This window comes from Rutilus rutilus (genome assembly GCF_951802725.1).
Source record: "Rutilus rutilus genome assembly, chromosome: 13".
NCBI lineage: Eukaryota > Metazoa > Chordata > Actinopteri > Cypriniformes > Leuciscidae > Rutilus > Rutilus rutilus.
In genome coordinates this window covers 29121247-29137947 of record NC_140218.1, presented here as the reverse complement: position 1 = coordinate 29137947, position 16701 = coordinate 29121247, and the positions used below count along the sequence as shown (strand labels likewise).

The 16701-nt window shown below is 37.6% G+C and overlaps 1 protein-coding gene across 6 annotated transcripts in view; it reads left to right on the top strand.

Annotated features, from left to right (window-relative positions):
• The window catches only part of uckl1b (uridine-cytidine kinase 1-like 1b), a 34938-nt gene extending 19257 nt beyond the window's left edge, over window positions 1-15681 (top strand). For 3 of the 6 annotated variants that reach the window (XM_084428093.1, XM_084428095.1, XM_084428097.1), the window contains exons 8-15: window positions 5039-5058; window positions 6176-6274; window positions 8193-8286; window positions 8700-8762; window positions 8949-9071; window positions 11086-11193; window positions 13192-13348; window positions 14404-15681. In XM_084428093.1, the coding sequence (XP_084284219.1) occupies window positions 5039-5058; window positions 6176-6274; window positions 8193-8286; window positions 8700-8762; window positions 8949-9071; window positions 11086-11193; window positions 13192-13348; window positions 14404-14483 (744 nt within the window). In that variant the 3' untranslated portion in view covers window positions 14484-15681. The remainder of the gene's footprint in view (window positions 1-5038; window positions 5059-6175; window positions 6275-8192; window positions 8287-8699; window positions 8763-8948; window positions 9072-11085; window positions 11194-13191; window positions 13349-14403) is intronic. The other 3 variants (XM_084428094.1, XM_084428096.1, XM_084428098.1) reach the window with 1 other exon arrangement.
• The last annotated feature ends 1020 nt before the right edge of the window (window positions 15682-16701 follow it).

Genomic DNA, 16701 nt, shown 5'->3' with positions numbered 1-16701 from the left:
ATAACAGGGCCAAGCTTTATTACCAGATACTGACTCACACTCATATATTCACAGCTATGATGTTTGAGAATCCAGCACTGATCAGTCTGATAATGAGCAGCAGTAAAGCATCATGGGATGGATGCCTCATGATATGATATAAGATGGGAGGATAGATGCTTTGTGCTGCAGTCAGGAGGGAGGCAGATACCTTCTGTTTTTTCCATCCTTGAGTGTTTTACAGCAGACACACTCCTTGCATGCTGTGTCTAAAAATACGTGGCTGTCTTCCTCCCCTTGACCTCTCTTTCTCTTACTTTCTCATGCTTTCTTTCTTTCCCCCTCTCTCACTCTCTCTCTCTCTCTCACTCTCTCTCTGTTCTCTGTAGCTATTGTTGAACACGGCATCTCGCACGCAGTGAAGTTTCCTATGTCTACTACAAAGAGTTTCATTTTTCCGTTGGGCTAGAAACAGCAGCAGATGAGTGTGTGTGAGAGAGTGAGAGAGTAGAGGAAGAGAGAGAGAGGAACATGAGGAAGTACAGCCCCCGACACAGGATGTAGCAGACCTTTGTGTCAGTGAGATTGAATGAGAGAATGACAGCTACAACAGGACCCACAGCAAAACTGACATTTTTCTCAAAAAAAGATAAAAGAAAGAAAGATGCATTTGCATGGTACTGTCAGCACTTTCACAGCTCAAACAAGAGATTCACACAAACCCCCCCCCAAAAAAACTCGCATGTATCACGATTTCTCATGCCACAATTCTATACGCCGTGATGCATTACAGTATCATAATTGTATCGTCATTGAAACCGAAAGACAAAAAGCATATCATGGAGAGAGGAAGGAGTTTTAATCTCTCTCATGCAGATCCTGTCACATCACTGATGTCACTACACCAGTTCACACTTAATTCACACGAACGACTTCAGAAATATCAATTGTGTTTGCGTATGTTTAAATATGGTGTGTAAATGGGACAGTTCAACCACTAATGAAACTTATGTCATCGTTTACTCACCCTCGTGTCGATACTGACACAGACATGTGTCTTTGTGACACAAACACAAATGAAGATATTTTGCACAGTGTGATATATTTCCTGCAGTTGTGTACTTACAATATCCCAAAAGTTCCCAAAGATTTCAGAGAAATTCCAGTTTTAAATAATGGCTCATTCCTGGTCATCGTCGCCTGTCGATGACGTAATATCCGCGTTATCCCTGGTTCCCGCTGATACTGCCATAGTAACCATGGCGACAGACATGGACAACTGCGCTACGTCTAGCGGTTTCGTTGTTTGTTTCAAACATTATGGACCATGGCAAGCAGACTTTGGGACAAAAGGAGAAATAAAACGAGGATCAATATCAGCGTGGCGTTTTCGAGATGCCGAGAGCTTCACGTCCGCGACTAACTTCGACTTGACAGAGACGCCGCTCTTGCATGCACTTTATTAGACAGGTGAGCAAATGTACATAAAACGAATCAATGTTATATAGCTCAACATGAAATGTTATTCTAATGTTGATCTAGCTTACTGCTAGTCTCATAGCCAACAAACTAACGCATAGAATAACATCATAACTTTCAACACACTCAAATTCAGTTTAGTGTGATAGAGTAGACCAAACAACACTGCGTTTCCTCACGAGTTTAATTCGTCAGATAAACTGACCTGTGTGAGTATTAATTCTGCACTTGCGGATATTTCGGTAGAATGAAATGTCCTCATTCCTTCATATCCGCGGGACTCGCGTGTGGCGCTGATATCTGTCTCTCATTAGCAATCACGCCCTGCTTCATACCAGTCATGTTAAAAACATCAATGTATTCACTCATCCATAAACATTATTAGACCCATCGGCATGACGACAAGTTCCATCATTCCGCTTATGCGTCATCAACCTACGCCTTTGTATTTGTAAGAGGTTAGCGAACCCCGAGCTGTAAATTTTTTTTTACATATTGTAGCTTTAATTTAGGCTTTTATACACATATAAACATTAATCGGACATATATAGAGCACATCAAATATGGTAAATGGAAGTTAAACTGTGCTTGCTTGTTCAAATGCAGTTTTCATTTTGGGGTTAATTTCATTAACGAAATCTATGACAAAAAATGTTCATCGACAACTTTTCTTTTTTAAATACGAGACGACACCAAGGTCATTAAACGATAACTGTTGACCATATCAACATGCAATATCGTTGATGGAAAAATAATGTGGTAAAAAAAAAACGTACAAAAATCTTTCTTTGTTTTTGTTGAAAAAAGAGGAGACAAAATAGTACTGACTGCTGTTGTTACGAACTGTAATAAATCCAAACATGAATCTCCATTATACTGTTTGCAATTGTGGTTGCGGAATAAATGGACTTAATAAATCTCTGTGTGACAAAGCAGAATTTTTTGCAGTTTTAATAGAGAAAAAAAACATGTAATTTGAAATTAATAGAATTACTATCAGGAATTCTGTTTTAATTTTATTTTAGAAGTTTAAGGTTTTCAAGAGAAGTTTAAAGTTTTACCAGTTTTCATAATGTAGAGTGTGTTAATATACAGTATATGGTAACTAGCCTATAATAAATCCGTACACTAGATGAGGTAAAATAAACCATCCGTATGAGTTTGTGCAAAGTACAATAGGAAGTAGAAAGTACAATAAAGTGAAGATGAAATGTAAAATGAAAGATGACTAATCGTGGTGATTTCTGTGGTTGTGGCTCCTAAACTGTGTTCCTACGTCGTACAGTGAGAGGGGTTCAGAGACGGCCGTTGTCACGTCAAAAATATCCTGCAATCATTTTCTGACTGTGTTAGAAGTTTAGCATGATCATCTCACAGAGTGTGTTTGCTGCTATGACCTACGTTTACTGACTAACCAATGAAAATACAACATTAAAGGTCCCATTCCATGGATTATTTTTATTATTTTATCATGTTTCCAGGGGTGCTCTTATAATGTTAGTATGTTTTTTAGATCAAAAATTGTTATAATTTAGAAATAAAAGGCATATTTCCTAGCCTGATTTCATTCCCTGGTTTGAACACTCTGTTTGAAGGGGCGTGTCTGCTGAGAGACTTCAGTGTAAACGCCCTCTGCTGTGATTGGCTGAAATGCTTGCATATGAAATATCTGGCATTACATGTGGAACTATCTGGAAAACTTTTACTATTACAGCTATTATACGTTTTTACTATTACAGCTATCGGGATTAACGAATCGTGAGAAGTTTTTTAAGTATTTAGATCTCTTTCAATCACATAAAAAATTGCAGTGACGAGCATTGAGCAGATGACAGCCTGTTGATCGCGTGAAAAAAGATCTTATCATTGCAACGCAGTTTCTGCACTCACTAATGATTTCACCAATGCAAACATGAGGCATATAAATACAGTAAGAGCTTCGTTGTGCAGTGTAACAGCGTCATTGATTTCATAACGAGTGTTGGCAAGTGTCCATATAAACTCGCGCTGTGTGATTGACAGCTTGGACGATTGGAAAGGGATTGTTCTTTGATCGCTTTCTGTATATTAATCACAGTTTAAGTTAGATTATTTTCATCCTACTAAGAGAAACGATGTGAAGTTGATCGCTACTTCCATATTAAATCACTACTTGTACTTACCGCTTGCTGGAATATAGTTGAAATAGTCCCCTTCGTCAGTATGAAACGCTGAGAGAAGTCTGCTTGATATTATCCCAGGTTAGAAAAACAGTCCGTGGTGAAATGGACAGAGCAAACTAACTTCGAATTAAACTTTTGCGGTATCCGATTATAGATAAACATCAACCATCTGTTGACATTTCGCCATCAATACGCCTGTGTTCCTGTGGGCGGAGGTTAGTCTAAACACGGTTCTGGTGATGTCACTAATGACGGAAGTAGAGGGGTGTAGTCCAATCGAGCCGTTTTTTGTAGTCAACTTCTGTTAAATAAAATATCTCGCTTGGCATTGAACTTTGAGCTTTATAATTTTACAGATATTATTTATACTCTAACAACAACATTACACACTAACTAAAGTTTGAAACATGGGATCACGTAGAACGGGACCTTTAAATGGCATATTGATCAACGCGACATGGCACTAACTCCGTGTCCTAACCCGACGCGATGCGATAAGATTCCAGCGACAAATGATTTGCCTGTCCACACTAGACGCGACTGCGAGATGCGTCAAAATCAATCAAAACCCACAGCCAATCAGAACAGCGTGTGGGCGGAGTCTCGACGTTCCAGCCGTGACGGCGTTGAAAAATAGAATCGTCGCGTGGCGCCGTCGCGGCTGGTTAGGACAAAAACTCTGATTAACATGGAAAAGATACCTTTTGTCGCGTGTCGTGGCGTCGCGTGTAGTTAGGACACGGTGTAAAACTTAAAACTACTTTCCTCAAGACCCATTTGCAAAATTGCCATGCCAAGTTGGCCTCTTTTCTCTAGCCATGACCTCGTTCATATTCTCCTCTTTCGCTTCCTCTTTTTTTCAGCGCACATGAAAACCACAATTGTCAAAGTGCGATTTATCTTGCTCTATTTGTTAACCACTAGCCCTATTAACACTATTTTTGGGTGAACTGTCCCTTTAAGACAAGGTCAATGACATCAGAATTCATTGGTTTCGTTTCTGACCGTCATTGACGTCAAACCCATCAAAACATGCCAAATCTGAACATACGTGAGAGACTTTGATTTCCATCAGTTGCCCACAGAAAGCTTTCATAAGGCTTCAAAAGACTTTTATTACATAACATTTGTATGTTGATGTTGCTAGAAGCAGGATAGTCTGCTACTTTTCTGTTTCATGATGACGGTATTTTGAGTCCGTTTTTGGTGAACTGTCCCATCCTGCGTTACCAGTGCTGGTTTACCCACAGAACTGTGTGCTGAAGTGCTGATGACAGCTGTCACACTCTTGTTCCACTCGGAGTCATGTGACCACCTCATCCTCCTTCACCTGATAGTGTGTGTGACGTCTCTTTTCTTTTCCCTCTCTTCCTGTTGTCATTGTCTGTTTTTTCTGTTGTTTGTCACTTCCCCCACAGAGAAAACTCCGCTGGGATATGTGAGGAGATTTGCTTACGGTTTTTTTTTTTTTTTTTTTTTGGTGTTGGATTTACAAACCAAAAGTAGAACAAAAAAGGGATCTTGGTGTGATTTTCAAAGACTGCATATTGTCTGCATATGTATTAACGAAGCAGTTAATTTACATGTAAAACCATTACATGAATTTTCTGCATGATTTGTTGACAGGATGCAGTCTTTGACACGACTGCTTGTGAAATTGAATCATAGGATGCTCCCAATAAAGACTGACCTACCCCAGAGCTCATAAAGCTTTCTAACAGATGTGATTAACAAATCCTTTATGAAAGAGTGTACAGCGGCTTCAAAACGTATTTGAACACTTGATCCACATGTATGAATGTTTGGGGTCGGTTTGAATGTTTTATGTTTTTGAAAGAAGTATATGCTCACCAAGGCTGCATTTATTTGATCAGAAATTCAGTGAAAACACTAATATTGTGAAATATTATTACAATTTAAAATAGCTGTTTTCCGTTGTAATGTATTCCTGTGATCAAAGCTGAATTTTCAGTGTCACATGATCCTCCAGAAATCATTCTGATATGATGATTTGATGCTCAAGAAACATTTCTGATTATTATCAATGTTGAAAACAGTATGTATTCACTGTCACTTTTGTTTAATTTAATGTGACCTTGCTTGAATAAAAGTATTAATTTCTTTCAAAAAGAAAAAAGAAAATTCTTACCGACCTCAAACGTTTGAACGATAGTGTATCAAACCGGAGACAACAGCACAGGGACACTTTACGAACTAAGCATTTCACACAAAGAGACTTTTAAAAAGTAAGACATTGTTCAGTTTGTGTCAGTGTACTTTTTGGAGCCACCATATAGCTGTCTTATTTATGACAAAAATACAAATTCATAAATAGGTCAGCTTTTTCATTTGGAGGTTGTCCTTTGGTTTTATAAAAAATTGCTTTATGCTTATATTTCCTGGCTTGGCGCTCTCCTCTAACATGAATGTGTTGTTTGAATGATCAGCGTTTGGGTGACACTAGTAACTGGTGTGTGAGCATGTGTCTGCGTTTGAATGAACACACACCGCTGTGCTGACATCCTCCTGTCTGTCTGTGTGTGTGATGGTAACAGGGCGGCACTAGCGTCGGCCCATCAGGCGCAGCCTCTTCCTCAGACTCTCAGTGTACTGGAGAACACACCGCAGGTCCGCGGCATGCACACCATCATCAGGTCAGACACACACTCACGCCTTCGCTGTGACGCGTGGGCTGCACGTTGTTGCATTGTGTAAAACTGGCAGAAACTTCCCGACTAACTGTACAGCATCTCATATGTGCCGGTGTCTAGCAGTAACAGGATGAACAAAATATTTTATGCATTTAGTTGATATTTATTTGAGATAAACTCAGTGCTACTGCTGTGGTTTTGTTTCCATCTACTAGTTTTGCTTCTAAACTCAGATTTTACGTTAGATATTCATGTGATGACACAACACAGTGCTAAAGGGCGTATTGTACAAAAGAAATGCCCAACAATATGCCGAATTATAAACATGACAGGCTGAATGGGAAAATGTACCATTTTGGTCTTGTAGTTTTTTGTTTTATTTTGTTTTTGTTGTTTTTTTTGTCTTGTAGGTTTTTTTTTGTATTTCTAGTTTTGTAGTTTGTTTTATTTTATTTTTAGTTTTTTTGTATGTGTTTTTTTTTTTGTGTGTAGATTTTTTTTGTTTGTTTTGTAGTTTGTTTAGGTTTTTGTTTTCTGTTTTCTGTTTTTTTTTTTTTTAATCAGTTTTAGTTTTTTTTTTGTATTTTATTACACCTGTGACCCATTCTTGTGTGGCAAAAGCAAGAATGAGACTGTCCCTCCTCATACTCCCATCAGCCAACTACCAATATCAAGTAGCAGAAGCCTGTGGCTGAAATGTTTTGAACTTTCATTTAGAAAGTTTCTTCGTTGCTTGTGTCCATGCCACAAACTGTTTGTGGTTACGCCAGGCTATGACTAACGGCAGAGCCGTCGCATAGACTGCGAACTGTGCAACCGCACAGGGCCTCGCGCCACTAGGGGGCCTCGCAATCCTGCAGTTTTTTTGTTTTTTGTTTTTTTTTACATATTTTTTTGTTGTTGTCCCCACCACTTTTTAAAACATCTCGCGGCACGAATATAACAATTCTACAAATAAAACATCTCCAGTTAACTGGCAGAGCATTCATTTCGTTCGTTTTTTAAATAAGAGATGATCTAGCGCTGAAATGTTTTTTTAAATCAAGTGATCAAAGTGCTCGTTGCCGCTGCGATCAGTGGGCGGATACAGTGTTTTCTCGTGTGGCTCGCGCACACACCGCACTAACTTCACTCGGACGCGCGCTTCAATCCGTTGCGAATACTGTCTTCGTTCTGGTGAAATCACCAAACATAATGCACACAAATGTGTCCCTGCTTGATATACAATCACTGATGAACATAATCGGTTTTGATGAGGGAAAAAACTATACGAAAAAAAATACTATCCGAGGGCGGACTAGAACCGAAAACCTCTGACACGATAGGCGAAAGTTCTTCCACTGGACCATTAAGATACACGTTTTAACATAGGCGGATCTATGTATATATTCACATGAAAATTCTCGAGCTGACTTGATGTAAAGCCGCTCGTTGCACATTTGATTTTTTCAATCTGAAATAAATAGCAAAAAGTCATAGCTGACTCTGAGACTATGTGCATGATTATGCTGTATTATTTTACTTGATAAAAACGTATTGCAGCGAGGTTATGCGTGCAATAGAACTAGAACAGCTACGTCCGTGTGTCATGCGCAATTGAGCATCCACATCAAAGAGCAGGGCCTCGCATTTCAAGTTCGCACAGGGCCTCGCACCCCACCTGCGACGGCACTGACTAACGGCTATTGCATATTAAAAAAGGGCAAGGCCTATGATATGTCCCGTCTATCTGACGGTTCGGAAAACTGCGATGTTCCATTCATTTGATGTTTTAACCATGTTACACCATGATATCCAGTGAAACTGTGACATAATAATTATAAATAAATAAGATATCTCCCATTTTAACAATTCAAACACACTTTAAAATGTACTTTTTTAATCTGATTATAAGTGGTTTTGTCATCGATGCTTGTTGCAGAAATAAAGAGACCAGTCGAGACGAGTTCATCTTCTACTCCAAGAGGTTGATGCGGCTCCTCATCGAGAGAGCGCTGTCCTTCCTTCCATCTCAGGTGAGAAAAGAGATACAGAGAGAGCGAAGACGGAGGGATTGCTGGGGAATTTTTTAGATCAATCTAGTAATGGCACACGAACGGACTTGTGTGTGTGTGTGTGTGTGTGTGTGGGCATGGAAGCCTCGTCTTGAACGTGGAAACTTGACTTGCTTGTCCACCGCAGTGGAAATTCAAACAAACACACACAACATGAGAGAAATCAGCTTATCAACAAGCAGAAGCAACAGAGACACAACGACCTTTACACTTAAAACGCTCGCAGGAGAACTGCAGTGAACTAGTGAGCTTCATCATGTTGCTGCTGACATTTTACTGTGGCTTTTAATCAGAGAGGAAGATCAGTTTAGCTACATTTGTTATGCTTGGACAAAAAGCACTTGACGTTACAGTTTGCCTGTTATCTGCTGCAGGTCCACATTGTTCAGACCCCACAAGGAGAGGATTACGAGGGCAGAACCTTCCATGGGAAGGGGGTAAGAAAACAATGTGCCTCTACATGCACTGAAATGTCTTTTTTGGGCGATCTCTTGACAATGCAGCCTAATGCATGTGTTTGTTTTAGGATTTTCTCTGTCGCATAGAACATGTAGTCGTTCTCTGTTGTATAGAAATGTTAAGGCCTTAAAAGGAAATCACACCCGTTTCTGTATTTTGAGCAGATCACGGGTGTGTCGATTCTCAGGGCGGGAGAGACCATGGAGCCCGCGCTCAGAGCCGTGTGCAAAGACGTCCGCATCGGCAAAATCCTCATCCAGACCAATCAGGACACAGGAGAGCCTGAGGTACCGCCCCTTTCCGCTGTTACTGCCTCCCAACATTTCAAAAATCAGATCAAGCGAGCAGAAAGTAGATTTAGTATTTGTTTTATTTATTTATTTTCACATTTTAAATGATTTTTGTTCAATTTCAGTATCCATAAAGGGAGCTACACATTTTGTGAGCCCTAAACGCATCACATTTCCGTGATACAGTATTTTGTATCAGTGCAATTTATAGGTGTTTTATCATTTCTGTCTATACTTTGCTGCCTTCAAGTGCAATGGGTTTAACTCGTAGCACCAATAAGGACTAAATCAAGCCAAGTTTAGAGCTAATCAAGGATTTGTTGATGGTTTTATTTTAAATCGAGTTGTTGCAGCACTTAATTTTAAACACAGATTAACAAATTAGGGATTAGAATTATAACATGCGATTAACCGCCATGATGGATTAAAGATAAGGGAAAAAAAAAAACTAGCATGATTCGCAGAGTGATTTTCTCCACTCTTGACAGCGCCACCCTGTCCGTTTGATCGCCGCCCAGGCATGAGAAACGGCCACCAGCGCTCACCTCATCATCACCCCTGCCGTTAAACCCTAAATATATTCCTCTCTTCTTTTCTTTGTCCGGCACCAAGATGAGTGACGGATACGCATCCCGGACTCAATAGCAGGCGTAAGCTTACGGGCCGCCACGATCCTCACACTGCGCTTTAATTTTAATTTGTAATAATTCTCTCTGAGACCTGACGACATACCCACTCTTTCTGTACTTGTTCAATCAGCCACATATTTTACTTGAAGGTGCACTTTATTTATATAAAACCTCTCACCTGTAAATTTGAAGTTAATTTCTAATTGAGATTTAAATCTGAGTTTAAAGTTATGGATCAAATTGATGGTTTAAATGTAAACCTGCTTATTTTTAAAACAAGGTTTTATCGTATTAGGTAAACCTTGATTTAATCTAGATTTAAGTTTAATCCTTATTGCCGCAGCCCAACTTTATTATTATTTTTGTTTTTAAATATATATATTTTTTGTCTCAATCAGTTAAAATAAATCATTTAAATCGTGCTTTATCTCAGTTGTTTCGTAGTTAATATATTCAGTTTGAGAGAAGAAAAAATACGTGAAATTATTGGTTAATTGTGGAATGTGTGTGTCTACATATAAACGCAGTGAACAGAGGTCTGCAGAAGCAACTATAAGATGCTGCGATACAATTGTTTTTTTTTTAGTACCACTCTTGTTATATATTTCCACTTCCTGACAGTACTGAAGTAAGTGTGCTGAGACATCACGCTTGTGTTAGACATTTAAATAATCGCATGGACTTAATTTTGACAGCCCTGATGTTTTTTAATTACATTTTATGCATCTATTCATTTGATTGATTGGTAGCACTTTATTTAGCTACACTTTATTTTACAATACTTGTACTTAGTGTACGGGGTAATATAAGGTAACTACATGGGTTAAGGTTAGGTTTGGTACTTAATTATAACCCAGTTATTGTTATTACAATAATAAGTACATAGTATGTACATGGGACACATTCATTCATTTAAAGGCAGTGCTGCTACATATCTGGGTCACATTTCACCCCAAATCATAAGAAAAAAATGCTTTAAGGAAAATTAAGACTTTTTTTGTAACATTGTTATAATAGTTGTAATTATAGTTGTAATATTTGTAATTATAGTTGTAAAATTTGTAACACAGTTGTAACATTATATCATCCTTCATTCTGCATAATGTCTTATACTAAATATAATTTTAAAGACATTAAACATTGTTAATTTTGACAGCCCTGTTTTGTTTTAATGATATATATATACATATGTATGTATGTATGTATGTATATATATATGTGTGTGTGTATATGTATGTATATATATGCATGTATGTGTGTGTGTGTATATATATGTGAGTGTGTGTATGTATGTGTGTATATATATTACATAGATTAACTATTTTAAACCTATTGCTGCACATAGCGGCGTTTGTTAAGTTGTCTTTTATGTTTTCATCCAGCTGCACTACTTGCGTCTACCCAAAGACATCGGCGAAGATCATGTGATCCTGATGGACTGCACTGTGTCCACTGGGGCGGCAGCCATGATGGCCATCAGAGTGTTGCTTGTAAGAGTTTATCTGAGCTCTTTCTCTCTCTCTCACACACACACACACACAGCTGCAGCAGCTCTAGCCGTTTAATGGAACTGATGGTGTGCAATGGCACAGGCACACACGCCTACTCAAGCACCACATGTAGAGCGGCCCAATTCGTTTGTCTGTGAGTGTAGGCGTTGCAGCGAAACCTCATTTATCTGACAGCGGCCGTAGAGCATGACATAACTTCACACAATCTCACATATTAATTCTACTGTTGATCCAAAGCTGAGCTGCTTTGTTGTTCGATGGCCGCTTTTGGCCCGGAGGAAACTTAGAGCGCACTTCTCATGCACTCACCAGCTTATATCATTTATCTACTAACACTGTATATGCACTCATCACAAGAGATGCGGGATCTAAAAAGCCCTCCACATCTGAAATTATGTATTAGGGCTGGGCGGTATGATGATATATATCGTTACCACGGAATAAAATGTCTATCATTAGAGATTGTAATATGTAGCACTATTGACACTTCAGAGTGATAAAATGCATGAATGAGAATATAAAGATCGGGACGTGCTTGATGTTAAAAAGAGTTATAAGCGCAACATATCCTGAAAAGAAGCTCTGTGCGGTGCTCGTGCTGACTGGCACACTGCCAAAGCTCTCAAAAGGCGATCGTGAATTTGGGACGTGCTCGATAAAAGTGTTATTTAGCACAATAAGTTTTCCACAATGTGTTGCACGTGCTGACTGACACACAGCATAAGCGGGTGCACAGAAAGCCATGTCTCCCAGCATGCCATCATGAATTCAGTTCTCTTTCACGTCTTGTTGCGCTTGAATGGTCGAATACACACATAATCATGGGCGTCGGAACCATTGTATATGGGTGGGACAAGACCCACCCACTTTTTAAGACCAATGATATTATACCCACTCACTTTTACCGTCTCTAATTCAGCGCATTTGTCTGTTTGCTTTTCAGAGCGCCGTCAGTCAAATCCATTCCACTTGAGGAATTAAAATTATTATTATTTAAGTCAAATTAATAAATTAAACTCTATTTCCACTGAATCGCTACATTATATTTCTCAATGAGCCGCAACTGACAAAAGTAACCGCCCGTTGTACCCTTCCAGTCAAATATTGCGTCGCAAACATCAATAACAGCTTTAAGTTGTAATTGCTGGCAAATGACCATGGTATTAGGAGGATAATCCACGGATAGCTGTGCATTTAATGCACGACGTGGAGGCAAAGAACCGCCAGACGTTAAGTGGAGTTTAGTTTACTTGTTTAATTAAAAGGCACCAGAATAAAGTTACATGAAATGGTATTTACTCCAGTAACATTTTTTCTGGAGGAGGACCCACCCACTTTTTTTTTTCTTCCGACGCCCATGCACATAATTATGTCAAGATTTCCAGCGTGTGGAGTGTTCATGTAAACACAGCCAGTTATGTCTCAAGTGAGAGTAAACAGATGTGTGTAAACCGGATGTGTATCAGTATAATGGATCCGTGCATTTGGTCTTAAAGTGACAGCAGCCTCATAAACCTGGATCTCTGTGTCATTAATGTGAATCAAACCAAAGAGAAAATAACTTACTGCTCTTGATTAAAGATGAGAGAATGAGAATCTTATTTTTGTAAGAATTTTATATTTAATTCACACAGTGCAATTATGACATTTGAATTTTACATTTCTGTACTAATTCTAACTACGTTAAATAAACCTATTGTACCTGAAAAACTGAATTTGTTTAATTTATATTTTTGTTATATTGTTTTTTGACCTATTGTTTGTAATGTGCTTTTTTTTTTAATAACAGAAATGAGATAAAATAACACAAAATAACTATATCATAATATATATTGTTATAGTGAAATAAAATGTACATATCGCCCACCCCTATTATGATATTTTTTGGAAATAAATGTCTGACTCCTTTGTCCTGCTAAGGCACTGTTGTTGTGTGTAGACATGCCTCATGCAGTGTGTGTGTGTGTGTGTGTGCAGGATCATGACGTTCAGGAGGAGAAGATCCTGCTGGTGTCTCTGCTGATGGCTGAGATGGGTGTGCATTCCGTGGCGTACGCCTTCCCTCAGGTCAAAATCATCACCACCGCCGTCGACAAGAAGGTCAATGACCTCTTCCACATCATCCCTGGCATAGGTGAGCCTTTGCTTTACTTGCTTGACTGTGGCCTTTTTTCCTTTACGCCTTCAAGTTACGTTTACACAAACAGGCCAATCTCACAAAACCAGACATATTTCACCCTAAATCATAAGATATAAACTATACGTTGCATTTGTAAAGGTTTTTAGCAATGTGAATTTTTTTTCATGACTATTAGTTTTTCATGACTCATATATTATATTATATTATATTATATATATATTATATATATATTATATATATATATATATATATATATATATATATATATATATATATATATGTGTATGTGTGTGTGTATGTTTGTTTATATATTTATATTTTTTTATATATATATTTAAAATTATTTTTATTATTATTATTTTTATTTATAAAGTATTTTTTATTTATTTAGCTAGGATGCATTAAATTTATCAAAAGTGCCAGGAAAAACATTTTTAATGTTACAAAAGATTTCTATTGCAAATAAATGCTGGTTATATATATATATATACATACACACACACACACACACACACACACACACACACACACACACACACACACACGTATGTATTATATTTGATATTTTAATACTTTTAATTCTGTTTTAAACACTAAAAATCGAGTAAAAATTACAGTAAAGAGAATCGGTAACACTTTACTATAAGGTTTTATTAGTTAACATTAGTTAAATACGTTTATTAACCTTAGTTAATGTTTCAACATTTACTAATACATCATTAGTTGTAAATCAAAAGTTGTATTTATTTCCATTCAGTTAATGCAGTGTGATCCAACATGAACATTTTTATAAAGTAACATTAAGGTTATTAAATGCTGTCAAATAATCAGCTCATTTCTAGATTATGTCAGTTATTGAATTTCAGTAATGAAATATTTGGGTAAAATGTGCTTGATTGTCATGAAATAATAGTCACTAGCAAAAACTCTTAATAGTCAAAAACCTCGGCTCATGCAATTTCCTCGATGTTGATTTAGGGGTTCATTTGTGAAATGTGAGTACTACCCAAACATGTATGTCAAATTTGGGAATGTTTTTTTGTGTCCAGGAAATTTCGGGGATCGTTATTTTGGCACGGATGCTCCTCCAGACTGGAGCGATGATGACATGGATGAGCCGAGCTGCTGAGACGCCAGTCTGATAAATCATGTCTGATATCTGTACATTAGAAAATATTTTTATACTCTTTTGCACTCCCCAAACAGAAATGTTTTATGTGAAGTTTTTATTTGTGAAGGTTTTATTTATGAAGGTTAATTGAGTTGTTTTTTTTTTATGTAAAGTGTGTAGTGTTTGATTCTGAACTCATGCCTTACGTATTTGCTGACATGTTTAGGGATTTTCGGCATGCGAACACAATATGTCTGGTTGTCATGGCATACAGCTTTCTGAGAGTGAAATAAGACTGCCTTGCGACACTTAGACAGTGAGTTTCTTTGAAGGACCACTTCATCGGAAAAAATGTGTGGGCGTTGCTTTGTTTTAATCTTGCTTTCAGTCTCGCTTTACCTGCAGACGGCTGCTGACCAAACCACAAGCTGTTAACAATTACACTTTCACAACAGAGAAATGCATTCTAGTCCATGGCTCAGGCTTTAAAACTTGACATGTTTTTCAAATTCCGCACAGTTTTGAGTTGGTTCGACAGTTTTAAGTAGACGATGTAAAGCTCAATTCAAGGGTTGGAGTTGCAGAGCTCTATCTATCAAACACACAAGCATGAGCGAACAGCTTCTGTCTCTAATCGGTGGTCGTTGAGTTTTAGGTCAGTTAAAGTTTTGTTTTAGAGGTTTATAAAAGAAAACAATGACCTGCTTCTTGCATCTGTCCAGTGAGTCTATAGCTGCCTTTACCATATATGGCTCCGATCTGCTCGATGTTCGCACTCGAAAACGTACCAGAGCAAAACTAGCCCACAGGAAGCGTTGGTGTTTGGCCTCAAATTTAGGTTTAATTGTGTTTGGTTTAATCGTTTTTACCCCACTGAGCACTTTGAGGAAGTACCTAGCCTGAAGAGATTATTTTGTCGAAGAAATATGATGGGATTTTGTGCATTGTTTGTTTGATTTAGTTAACCAAAAAAAAAAAAGAAACTTCATAAAAATGAACAATATTGTATTAATGTTAGAGCACTGAGATCTGCAGTGATGATGTCACGGCATAGTGAATGTATACTGTGACTTTTGACCCACAACAGGGAAGAAAGTCTATCATTTGTGTTATTTTATTGCTTTGTCATTGCACACTTTCTGAAATACTTGATTTTGATTGGTCAGTCAAATATTTATGTGTAATAACCTTGCATAATAAAACGATTTCAACTCAAGTCAATGTTTCATGACCATTTATTGAATTATTTGGTGAACTGCAGCGCATTGTATATGCATGTGTATTAGTATTTTAATTGGAAATTGAACATTGAAGATTTGTTATTTTGCTTTTTGAAAGAAATTAGTACTTTTGTTCATCGAAGAAACATTAAATTGATCAGAAGTGACAGTATAATGACATTTATAATGCTACAAATAAATTGTTCTTTTGAACTTTCTTTTAATTAAGGAATCCTGAAAAATAAAATATAAAGCAGCACAACTGTGTATAACACTAATAATCAGAAATGTTTCTTGAGCATCATGTCAGAATGATTTCTGAAGGATCATGTGACACTGAAGACTGGAGTAATGATGCTGGAAATTCAGCTTTGATCACAGGAATAAATTATACTTTGATATGTATTTAGATAGAAAATTTCACAATATTACAGTTTTTTACTGTATTTTTGATCAGACAAATGCAGCCTTGGTGAGCAGAAAGACTTACCGACCCTAAAACCTGTCCATGGGTGTGTAGAGAAGAAAGAGACAAAATTAAACTTTTCACAATTTATTATTTATAGAATTTGCCTAATTTTTGCAACGGAGACAGCGGGATTGAAACTCATTCATGTCTCAAACACGCAGGAAGGATGCTGTGGTTGTCCTCTTGATATGGAAACTAACCTAGCAATCTTTCATCAGTTTCCATAATTAACTCCACTCAGCTATAGCTCATACACTACAACATCAACCGACGTCCCTTCTCGGTGTTTTCTGCATTAAAAACACACACAATGTAACAAGTGTGTCTTCTGCAAACTTAAACTGCAAACTGAGAACTTTTGTATCTTTTACAGTGTATTTGAAGTGACTAATGCAGCTTTAGGTGAATGTGACTCATCATTACAATCAGCCTGGTCAAAATGATCAAGCAACACTTAAATGAAACATCTTTTCTTGACGGCACTCAAATTTTCATCTCGGAAAAAAAAAAAATACATTCTTGCTCTTCCTCTGTCATAAAACAATCA